Source organism: Trichophyton rubrum (genome assembly GCF_000151425.1).
Source record: "Trichophyton rubrum CBS 118892 genomic scaffold supercont2.1, whole genome shotgun sequence".
Taxonomy (NCBI): domain Eukaryota; kingdom Fungi; phylum Ascomycota; class Eurotiomycetes; order Onygenales; family Arthrodermataceae; genus Trichophyton; species Trichophyton rubrum.
This window is the reverse complement of record NW_003456428.1, coordinates 3,838,794-3,849,243: the sequence shown is the minus strand read 5'-3', so window position 1 is coordinate 3,849,243 and position 10,450 is coordinate 3,838,794. Positions and strand designations below refer to the sequence as shown.

The 10,450-nt window shown below is 51.9% G+C and overlaps 5 protein-coding genes across 6 annotated transcripts; 2 read left to right on the top strand and 3 right to left on the bottom strand.

The window, feature by feature from the left end:
* Nucleotides 1–3,332: 3,332 nt before the first annotated feature.
* TERG_01449 (mitochondrial division protein 1) lies at nucleotides 3,333–4,157 on the bottom strand (the record flags this gene model as incomplete). The annotated part of the gene is made up of 2 exons (XM_003239416.2): nucleotides 3,333–3,992; nucleotides 4,062–4,157. 2 exons carry the CDS (start codon nucleotides 4,155–4,157, stop codon nucleotides 3,333–3,335), a joined length of 756 nt encoding a protein of 251 aa, XP_003239464.2.
* An 853-nt stretch (nucleotides 4,158–5,010) lies between these two features.
* TERG_01448 (chorismate mutase) lies at nucleotides 5,011–6,114 on the top strand (the record flags this gene model as incomplete). 2 transcript variants are annotated; one of them, XM_003239415.2, is made up of 3 exons in its annotated part: nucleotides 5,011–5,261; nucleotides 5,331–5,973; nucleotides 6,031–6,114. In XM_003239415.2, 3 exons carry the CDS (start codon nucleotides 5,011–5,013, stop codon nucleotides 6,112–6,114), a joined length of 978 nt encoding a protein of 325 aa, XP_003239463.2. The 2 variants fall into 2 exon arrangements, with proteins under 2 accessions (XP_003239463.2, XP_047605426.1); XM_047749296.1 differs by lacking the exon at nucleotides 6,031–6,114 and having other exon boundaries at nucleotides 5,331–6,018.
* A 187-nt stretch (nucleotides 6,115–6,301) lies between these two features.
* On the bottom strand, nucleotides 6,302–7,284 carry TERG_01447 (protein-transporting protein BCP1; the record flags this gene model as incomplete). Its single annotated transcript, XM_003239414.1, has 3 exons — nucleotides 6,302–6,853; nucleotides 6,918–7,154; nucleotides 7,216–7,284. The coding sequence occupies 3 exons, from the start codon at nucleotides 7,282–7,284 to the stop codon at nucleotides 6,302–6,304; spliced, it is 858 nt and encodes a 285-aa protein (XP_003239462.1).
* A 391-nt stretch (nucleotides 7,285–7,675) lies between these two features.
* Nucleotides 7,676–9,372, top strand: TERG_01446 (GMP synthase [glutamine-hydrolyzing]; the record flags this gene model as incomplete). The annotated part of the gene is made up of 2 exons (XM_003239413.1): nucleotides 7,676–7,743; nucleotides 7,815–9,372. The coding sequence occupies 2 exons, from the start codon at nucleotides 7,676–7,678 to the stop codon at nucleotides 9,370–9,372; spliced, it is 1,626 nt and encodes a 541-aa protein (XP_003239461.1).
* Nucleotides 9,373–9,617: 245 nt separating this feature from the next.
* TERG_01445 (uncharacterized protein) lies at nucleotides 9,618–10,002 on the bottom strand (the record flags this gene model as incomplete). Its single annotated transcript, XM_003239412.1, has 2 exons — nucleotides 9,618–9,716; nucleotides 9,790–10,002. 2 exons carry the CDS (start codon nucleotides 10,000–10,002, stop codon nucleotides 9,618–9,620), a joined length of 312 nt encoding a protein of 103 aa, XP_003239460.1.
* Between the last annotated feature and the right edge of the window lie 448 nt (nucleotides 10,003–10,450).

Sequence of the window (10,450 nt, the reverse complement as noted above, 5' to 3'; positions counted from 1 at the left end):
GTGGATGTTGCTGTGGATGTTGCTGTGGATGTTGCTGTGGATGTTGCTGTGGATGTTGCTGGGGATGTTGCTGAGGATGCTGCTGCTGGATGGATGTGCTGCTGGCTTGAGATGGAGACATCTGAGGTCTCGAAGAAGTAGGCCGAGGCCAGCCAGTCAGGCCAAAGGTAGGGCGCTCGTTCGCTAGCAGATGGCGCTCCGTGTTCCAGCTGATGCTCGACCCGTCAATTGCATCGGCCAGGAGGTCCACTGGGTCGGACTGTTGCTGTTGCTGCTGCTGCTGCTGTTGTTGCTGCTGCTGCTGGTCCTCTGGCTCCCCCGAGGCCTCTCTCAGCGAGCCCATCAGCTGGATGTCCGGCGTCATGCGCCGGACGGGCTCCCTTGGCGGCGTCATGCTCTCGGCCCGCCGCTGCTGGCCCCGCGTCACCTGCTGCTTCTCGGGGCTCTTTCGTGCCTCGTCCTCGATCTGGTGGAAGCCCGCCGATTCGGTCAGTGGGCGGGCGGCTGCGGCTGGACGGGCTGGGCGGGTGATGGCGGCCTCGATGCTGGCCGCCACGTCGGCTGCCGTGTTGGCGGCAGGGAGAGAGCCGAGCGGGCGAGGCAGGGCGGGCGTCGCAGACCCCCCGTACGAGAAGGTCTGCTGCGTCTCGATGCTCGGCAGATATGGGTTATCTGCCTCGTTGGAGGCGCCGGCAGCAGCGGAGGGCGTCAGACGCCGCGTGCGTCTTGGTGGTGCCATTCTGTACTCGTCAGACTGGGAAGTGGCAGTGATAGCAGTGGAAGTGGTAGAAGTGGTAGAAGTGGTAGCAGTAGTAGAAGTGATAGTAGAAGTGGTAGAAGTAATGGCAGGGTAATGGTAGCAGTGATAGTAGAGGTAATGGTAGTGGACGAGACGAGACCTACTTCAAGCCGTTCAATCTTAAGGGAGCAGGTGGCCCTTATATATATCCCCCCCCAGCCACCGACAGGAACACACGCCCACCAGAGGACAAAAGTCTCTGCTATTCAACGTCGACTCTGGCCTGCGATCTAAGCCATTCGTCAGGCCAGCCGCTGCCTGCCTGTCCTCCCAGCCCCCCTTATAAGCTATTGTCCGGTATGTGAACTCTGCAGCAACACAGCACCAGGACACCAACACTATCTCTGTCTCTCTTTCTTGGACAATGTAGATGTAGACGAATAGTACTGTCTGTCCTGTCCTCTGGATACGGGGTATATTCAGTCTGACTCGACTCGACTCGCTCTATCGAGTACCGTCCTCGATCAATAGGTATAATAGCAGATCTTGCAATGTTGATGAGCTATAGCAGACGCCAACACTGGACATGGATATCATCAACAGACATCAGAGACATCCAGATAGTCGGGGTATCAATATCAGTTCAATATCAGTTCAATATCGGTTCAATATCAGTTCAATATCAAGTCACCAAAAACTATGACGCGCTCCCAATCAAAGAGAAAGAATAAACAATAAAGACGCCAGGCCCGCACAATGCAAAATGTCAACAACGTAAAAGAACAAGCTACTTCTTTCTGGACTCGGCCCTCAATGATCCAGCTTTTTACTCTTCACTCTCGCCTTCACTGCTTCGTCTTCTTCTTCTTCTTTCTTCGCAGCCAAAAAGCGACGGCGTTTTTTGTGTTGTTGTAATTACCTAATCAGGACTAGCGCGAGGTTTTCGTGACAGAAAACAGCCTTAAAGCAGCATGAGTTGACTTCTACTTTGGGCATCACTTATATACATTGCTTGTTGCCGCTTTAACAGGGACCGTTTATTTATACATAAAAGTCTAAATAAAAAGGGGGGGCAAGATAGTTATATATCAGGAAGAGAGGCACAGCGACGGCGAGGTCGAGTGCTTTGGCTAGCACTTCCAGATGCCGATGGTGCCGTCCTTGCGTCCCTCGGTCAGATAGCCGTCCTTGATGCGCACGCGCTCGACGATGCTGTGTGCTCGGCCGTCGTCCTCGGATGCTACCCCTGAGCCACAGTCCCAGTGTCGCCCGTCCGTCTTGTCGTACACCTTCACCACGTCCTCGCCAGCCGCAGCCACAATGCGTCGGGTGTCAAACATCATGCTTGTGACTGGCCGGTCGTACGCATACGCATCGTGGATGGTTCCCGTGCGAAGATCCCATATCTATCCAGATTAGTCTCACCTGCTATAATAAAGAATCCAAAAAAAAAAAGAGAGAAAGAAGCAGAGAATAAACTCACACGTATGCTCCGGTCCATACTGCCAGTGACTAGATGGACGTCGTCAAACTGCAAACATGTCACTGGCCCAGTGTGTCCGACCAGACTCCGGTGTACCTGTCCACTACGCAGATCCCATAGACGCACCATCCCATCTGCCGTTCCACACGCCAGCGCCGCATCAAAACACTGCAAGGCACCGACAAAGTCTGCCGAGGCGTCCGGCAGACGACCCGTCGGCCGCCATGCTGCTGAATCGCCCGCCGCCATCGTCGACGACGCCTGTGCCGCTGCCCAGAGCACATCGAGCGTCTGCACGCATCGGCCCTTGACCAGATCCCACTGCCGCAGCGTCTTGTCCGCAGACCCGGATATCAGCGTGTCTCCACGCAGGTGCAGTGCCGTCACCTCGTCTACGTGAGCTTCCAGACTGAACAGGGGACACTCGTCCATGCTCGACGGCGGAGGCGTGGGCGGCGCTGCGGCTGGGTCCTCGAAGCCTAGTGCGTCCTCGTCGTCCTCGTCGTCCCTGTTGGCCCGGTGGTCGCGTGGTTCGTACTTGGCGCGACTCAGGTCCCACAGCCGGATAGAAGCGTCCATCGAGCCGGTGGCCACGATGCTGTCTTCCACCTGCAGGCACCGCACCGAGGCGTGGTGGCCCTCCAGGAAGCCCATGCACCGCCCCAGGTTCAGGTCCCACACTCGCACTGTGTCATCCAGGGCGGCGCTGACCATCGTGCCGAAGGGGACGTCGAAGTCCAGAGCGGCGATCATATCATTATGGGCCTGCAATTCTCTTATCAGAGACCCAGGCTCAAATGCTCGTGGAGAACCGGTGTCGACCGTTTCTCTATGTCCACATTGTAAGCTTCCGAACAAAAACATATAGTCAAACGAATGGGGATACGCACTCGATGTCTTGTGTCTCCAGGCCTTCGGTGAAGGAATCTTCTCGTAGATAGACTCGGACATGAACGACGAATCACCTTCGCCGTCTCCGATCGGAGAACTGGGAATATCGCCCGTCTTGGGCGTAGCTGTCGTGGCCGCTGCCACAGACTCGTCCAGAGCGTCCTCCATATCCTCCAGCCGGTTATCTAGTTGTACCACTGTGTGTCGCGACCCTCCTCGTTAGCTTACCACCGCCTTTCTTCTTCTTCTCTCTTTTATTCTAGACTTACATTCATGTTCCAAATCAGCTTCGTCCATCTCCAGGCCAGCCAGACGGTCCAGCACAATCTTGCGCATCTTGTTCAGGTTCATAATCTTGTTGTCAATCTCGTGTATCTCTGCACTGCACATGTTCTTCCGCACCCCCATCATTTCCAGCCGATGGTTCAACGAGTCTCGTTCCCGCTTCAAATGGCCTATTGTAGGTGGCAGGGCACCTGTATTTCTATCTACATCCTCCAACCGCTTCTGGCCATGTGAACTTCGCCTCCGATGAGACTTCCTGTGCTCGTTATCTGCATCGTGGATCGAGGCCTGAAACCCTTGGAAAAGCGAGTATGTACTTGTATCCTCGGGGAGATGTTGTAGGAGGTCATCTGGCAGGGAAGAGAGAGCGCGGTACTGGATCTCCGACGTGGAAAACTTGGAGCGTACAAGCTCGGTAGGCGTCGTCTGCGCGAATGCAAACATCCTCCTCTGGGCCCCGGGTCGTCGCAGCTCTCGCTGGATGCCCGACATGGCTGCCTGGTAGTGGGCACTGACGGTGGGATCAGTCGTGGTGCTCATAAGATGAGATGCTGTAGTCGTGACTTTGCGGCCAAACGCCTCCAGCTGGCGGGACTAGTTTATTCCAAGTACCTTTTGTTAGCATCTAAACAAACCTCGTCCTGGCGCGAAGAAAATACTCACAGTCAGCCCTGTTCCCAGCACAGAGCCTTCATCGTCGCCCATTCCGTAGTGAGAGGCGCCAGAGCCAGAGCGGCTCCGCGCTGGATTGCCGGCCATGATAGAGCAAGTGGGAGGAGGGTGGTGAAAGAGGCGGTCGAAACTGGGAGGTAGCTATGCAATCCCTAGCACTCTTTCTCTCTCTCTCTGTCTGTGTGGGTGTCTGTCTGTACGCAGCTAAGCAGCCATGTAGCCTCACGCTGCCTCTGTTCAACCGGCCATTGACTTGCAAGCTCTTCCTGCGGCTGGCTTGCGGGCTCGCTGGCGTTGTCGACCTTTTGCGTGTTTTGTAGAGAAGGAAAACGCTTGACGTTGGGATGTTTTTTATGGCGTTTTTTGTTTTCCAAGTTTGCAGCTTGGAAAAGGGCGCCAAGACTGTATTTATGGTTATAGATTACGGTATTTTACGCTCTCTAGATGCCGAGGTTGGGGCGAGAGACAGACGGCGATGAAGACGGATAAAAAGAGATATAAAGGAGAAATAGAAGAGATAGTAAGTGAGTAGTAGGTGAATAGTAGGTAGTAGAGAGACCGGAGGATGGCAGGGAAGCCTAAGGCAAAGAAGAAGTCTGCTAAACGGCCGTATATCCGCTACCACGCAGTCCAAGTCTATATCGAGTCGCAGCTGCAAGACATCTATACGGCCCCTGTAGACAGCCATCTATAGCACAGTCCCTGCTATCAAACCGGCAGCTCGTAAGCTCCTCTGCAGCATCCGTCGATTCAAGCTGGCCAGGAAGAGCCTTGCAGTGGCTTGACTCGCAAGCCACCAGCAAAAAGGAAATAAGAAGAGTCCTCTGGCCACTCACTCTGTGCGCTTCACAGCCTGACTCACCAACAAAGATATATAAGACAGCTATCGCCGTCGACTGCTCTCCTTCTTCGTTCTTCTGCTTCGTCTTTCTGTAGTCCGATGCGAGCTTCTGTCTGTCTGGCCTCCCTGGTCCTGCTACCCCTGTCGCTTTGCCTCCATATCCCAGCCGTAGGTTCTTCGGCCCGGAACCGAGATCGCGAGAGCTCTGAGATCTATAAACCTTTTGAAGCTCGACTTGCGCCTGAGACGCCCGACGACCACAGCACCTGCGCCTGCAGCATGGACGCTTCCATCGATCTCTCGGACGCCTCCAAGGCGCTGGACCTGGAGAACATCCGCTTCCAGCTCATGTAAGTCATTGTTCTCTTTTTCTTGTTGCCTCCCTGCAGCTTTGATAGCGGTTGGCCTGACTCATGTAGTCGCCTGGAGGATACCATCACCTTCCACCTTATCGAGAGAGTCCAGTTCCCGCTCAACAGACGAATATACATCCCCGGCGCCGTCAAGATCCCTGGCAGCGAGCTCAGTCTCATGGACTACGTCCTCAGCGAGCAGGAACGTCTCCAGTCCCGTGTCCGTCGCTACCAGTCCCCCGACGAATACCCTTTCTTCCCCGACGTCGTTGAGACGCCCATCCTACAGCCTCTCCAATACCCCAAGATCCTGCACGAGAACGACGTCAATGTCAACGATGTGATCAAGTCACGCTACATCAACGAGATCCTGCCGTCGCTATGCAAGTCCAGAGACAGGGGTGAAGCGCAGGAGAACTACGGCTCCTCGGCCACAAGCGACGTCAGCTGTCTGCAGGCACTCTCGCGGAGGATCCATTTCGGTAAATTCGTCGCAGAGTCGAAGTTCCTGGCCGAGACGGACAAGTTCGTCAAGCTGATCAAGGCCGAGGACCGGGATGGCATTGAAGAGGCCATCACCAACTCCAAGGTAGAGAGGATGGTGCTCGACCGGCTACGGCTAAAGGCAAAGACCTACGGAAGAGACCCGGCAAATCCGAGTGAGGGCAAGTCCAAGATCGACTTTGAGGCCGTCGTCTCCATGTACAAGGTGGGTGATGCTCCAGTATCTCATTCATCTACCACGCCTGACTAACAAATTCTACAGTATAGCGTCATTCCAGTGACAAAGTTCGTCGAGGTGGAGTATCTAATGCAGCGACTGAAAGGAACCGAGTGGGAAGACAAATAAGTCGACTCCTTTCTTTTCTCACAGACAATAATAATCACGGGTTTTCCGGTTAGACGAAGCGGCAGGAAATACTGTGGACCACTACCAGCCGGCTGTTTATTTAGGGCTACGACCACCTCTAATCGTGAACAAAAAATTGAATAGACTTCTTTTAATTCTTCGACGTTTTTTTTTATTGTATTGCCATTCACGAGGATGGGTTCAGGAATTCCTTCAGGTTGGCCACGGCGGCCTCAAATTTGGACGCTTCTATCAAGATCATATGGTCCTGCGGATGGATTCCTAGTTCTTGGAACGCTCTCTTCGAGTCCGACTGTCCCTCCGTCTCGTGGGTATAGTTATATCCCGTATAGCATAGGGCGTGCTTGTGCAGTACCTCGTCTTCGGGATGGAAGTAGAACGTCTCAGAGCCTTCGTTGCCGGCCTTTTTCTTCTTCTTCTGTGGCCGGTCGTCTTCCTGGTCCAGCTTCGACTCGACTTCTTGGTATGTTTTTGATATTATGAGATAATGCGTGAAGTTGTACGGCTCCTTCTCCTCAAGGGCCCATGCTATCTCCTCCAACAGCATGGTGTACATCGGAGGAACCACTTGGGCAGGTACGTTTATCAGACGTTCAGTCAGTATGAGCCCTATCTGGGGGATTTCCGGCTGGGAGAGCAGCTGATTCAGTGCTGAGCACTCAGGGTGCGACGACTTGGTTCGGATATAGTCTGTTAATGTCTTGATTACAGGTACATCCTACACAGAAACCGGTTCAGTGAGCCATCCACAATAAGCGTAATTCACCTTAAATATCACCTACCTTGTGTTGATGTAGATTGAGAACTGTAAGAAAAGCATATGGATCCGTCTCATTGCCGTCGACCTTCACTGTAGAACCCAGCAATGGCTGTGATAGAATCAGATCAGACAGCGCAGACAGGTCAAACAGCTGTGAGTCCGAGTCGAAGAGCTGGCGCAGCAGCACTTTCAGACCGTGGAAGTCCACCGCGGGCTGGGGATCGAACCATTCAAAGTCAACATTGATAATATCAACATCCTATCCTATGCTATTAGTATATCTAGCCCAGCTATAGCAGTCAATGGGTGCATTTCCTTACCTCGTCGCTGCTGTCCTCCGCCGCGCCGTCCTTCATCTCAACATCCTTCAACTGCTTCCGTTTTCCCATTGCGGCCAATATGTTTTCGACAAACACAATCAGCCAGTACTCCTTTAGATTCTTAGCTCCTTGCAAACTTCTTCAAGCCAGCTTCGTCCTTTTCTCTTGTTTTGTTTGTACAAAATAATAAATAATAGATAAAATAGAGAATAAAGATAAAAATAAAAAAGATCCCAAAGTCCGGAGACGCTAAACCGCGATAGGAAACCACCCCACTGCTTATCTTATCGCTTGATCTTTTTTTTTTTTTTTTTCTTCGCTTTTTTGGATATTTTTTTCTTCCTTTTTTTTTTCTTCCCTCTCGCGGGGGATATCAAACTCCCGCCCACGGCGTCAATTGAAGTCTTCTCTATTGTTTATAAACTATTCCTAGGGGGAGGCTCTATAATAGAAAGCCAGAATGTCTGCCGTTGAAGCTGCCAATGAGCCTCATAAGGCGTTTGATACCATTCTCGTCCTTGATTTTGGGTGAGTCACTCTGGGAATACCCCCTCCAAAGTCGCATTGGAACTACAGAACTGATACCGGGGATTATGCAGATCACAATACTCTCATTTGATCACACGACGTCTCCGTGAGCTCAATATCTACTCGGAGCTGCTGCCATGCACCCAGAAGATTGCCGAGTTGTCCTGGAAGCCCACCGGAGTGATTCTCTCGGGCAGTCCCTACTCCGTATATGACCAGGATGCTCCCCACGTCGACCAGGCGGTCTTTGACCTGGGTGTCCCGATCCTCGGTATCTGCTATGGCCTACAGGAACTCGCGTGGCATCATGGTAAAAATGTTGCCGCCAGTGACAACAAGGAGTACGGGCACGCCTACCTGAACATCCAGAGGCATGGAGAAAAGGACCAGGCCAATATCGACCGCTTGTTCCAGGGTCTGGACGACAAGCTTGAAGTCTGGATGTCACACGGAGACAAGCTGTCTCAGCTTCCCGAGGGATTTGAAATCATCGCCACGACATCTAACGCGCCCTATGCTGGTATTGCGCACCAGACGAAGCCGTACTTTGGCATTCAGTTCCATGCAGAGGTTACCCATACTCCCTGCGGAAAGCAGGTATTGGATAACTTTGCTGTCAAAATCTGCGGTGCTAAGCAGGAATGGACGATGGAGAAATTCGTCGACAAGGAGCTGGCGAGGATACGTGCTATGGTCGGTGAACACGGCCAGGTCATCGGTGCTGTGAGCGGTGGAGTCGACTCTACCGTTGCTGCAAAGCTGATGAAAGAGGCTATCGGCGACCGTTTCCATGCTGTCCTTGTTGACAATGGTGTCATGAGACTCAACGAGGCTGAAATAGTCCGGGAAACCCTGACGAAAAACCTCGGAATCAACTTGACCGTCATCGATGCCAGTGAGAAATTCCTCGGCCGTCTAAAGGGTGTCGTTGACCCAGAGCAGAAGAGAAAAATCATTGGCAATACCTTTATCGAAATTTTCCAGGACACTGCAAAGACCCTTGTTGAAGAATCAGCTGGCTACAAGGAAGGTGATAAGATCGAATGGCTCCTCCAGGGAACCCTTTACCCGGATGTTATCGAGAGTATCTCTTTCAAGGGTCCCAGTGCCACCATCAAAACCCATCACAATGTCGGAGGATTGCTCAAGGGAATGCACCTGAAGCTCATCGAGCCTCTCCGCGAACTGTTCAAGGACGAGGTTCGCAGTCTAGGGACAAACCTTGGAATTCCCGAAGACTTAGTATGGCGACACCCCTTCCCTGGACCCGGAATTGCCATCCGTATTCTTGGAGAGGTTACTCCCGACCAGATCCGTATTGCCCGCCACGCCGATTCGATCTTCATCGACGAAATAAAGGCTGCTGGCCTATACCGCAATATCAGCCAGGCCTTCGCTGCCCTCCTACCAGTGAAAGCCGTCGGAGTTATGGGAGACAAGCGTACACACGAGCAAGTAATTGCCCTTCGTGCCGTTGAGACCACCGACTTCATGACTGCAGACTGGTATCCATTTGACGGGAACTTCCTGAAGAAAGTGAGCCGCAGAATCGTGAATGAGGTCAATGGTGTCTGCCGTGTACTTTATGATGTTACAAGCAAACCCCCAGGCACTATTGAGATGGAGTAGACCCGGCGAGGAGTTTTGACTAACTATTGGCGTTCTGAACCTCTGTTTAAAAAAGAAGCTCGTTGCTTAACTATCAGACTCGGCTTCTTTGCTTTTCTGTCACAAAAAAAGAATATCTTCATATGACTACTTCCTATACTGCTGCTTGTTTTACATTTATTTCTTACAATTTACCCTTGTGCATCCCTTTTTTATACCAGTCCTACAACGCAGTCTTGCGAACCCTCTCGTACTATCAGGACTGTTTATAAGCCTTGTTTCTGTCGAATCCTCTCCTCATCCTCCCTCTTCAGCTCAGCATCTACCTGTGCGCCGCGAGATGGCTTGTGGCCATGCATCCGAGCCTGGAGTACCGTAGAGTTTCCATTAGAGCAAGCTTTCCAACTATCTGAAAAAGATATTTCCTGATGGACTTACCGGAGCAGTAGGATCTATTTTCGCCAGCTCGTCATCAGTTGGAGAGTGTTTCCCCCTTGACTTCTGTTCTTTCTCATGTGCACTGCCCCGTCTGTTGGAGTCAGGGGGGTTGTCTCTGTTTCGGCGGGCATTTTCAACCTCAGACCGAGTGACATTGCGTTGCTCATTGCTTTCATAGATGGTCCTAGTGCCGACGTTGGAGTTTTCAGCCATGATTAAGCACTTGTGAGTAGCGTTAAACAGGTACTTCGCAATCAATATATTCTGTTGCAACTTATGTCGATATCTTTCTCCTACTTCTACTCGATCTTTTTTTATCCCCCTTCAGCCTCAATAGAATCGGTGATGTCATAACCTTGGAACTCCGGGCTTGGGGGTCGGTTTCCATAAGTAGTTACTTCACACGTGATGACAGCTATTTGCCGTCAACTTTGAACATCTCAACCTATGTAGAGGGCAATTTGGTAGCCTTTGTAGATATCGAAGTTAGGGCCTTAGAGAGCACTGCCGTTTACCCAGTTCAAATATTACATTCCGCCGCTTTTTTCCTTCAATAGCTATGTGTGTGCCTCTGTAGCAATTCCCTGCCTCGAGAGTAACTACTCTAGGTATTAGTGTTCCTACTTCGAAAACACATATAGTAGTAAAGGGCTGGTACCAC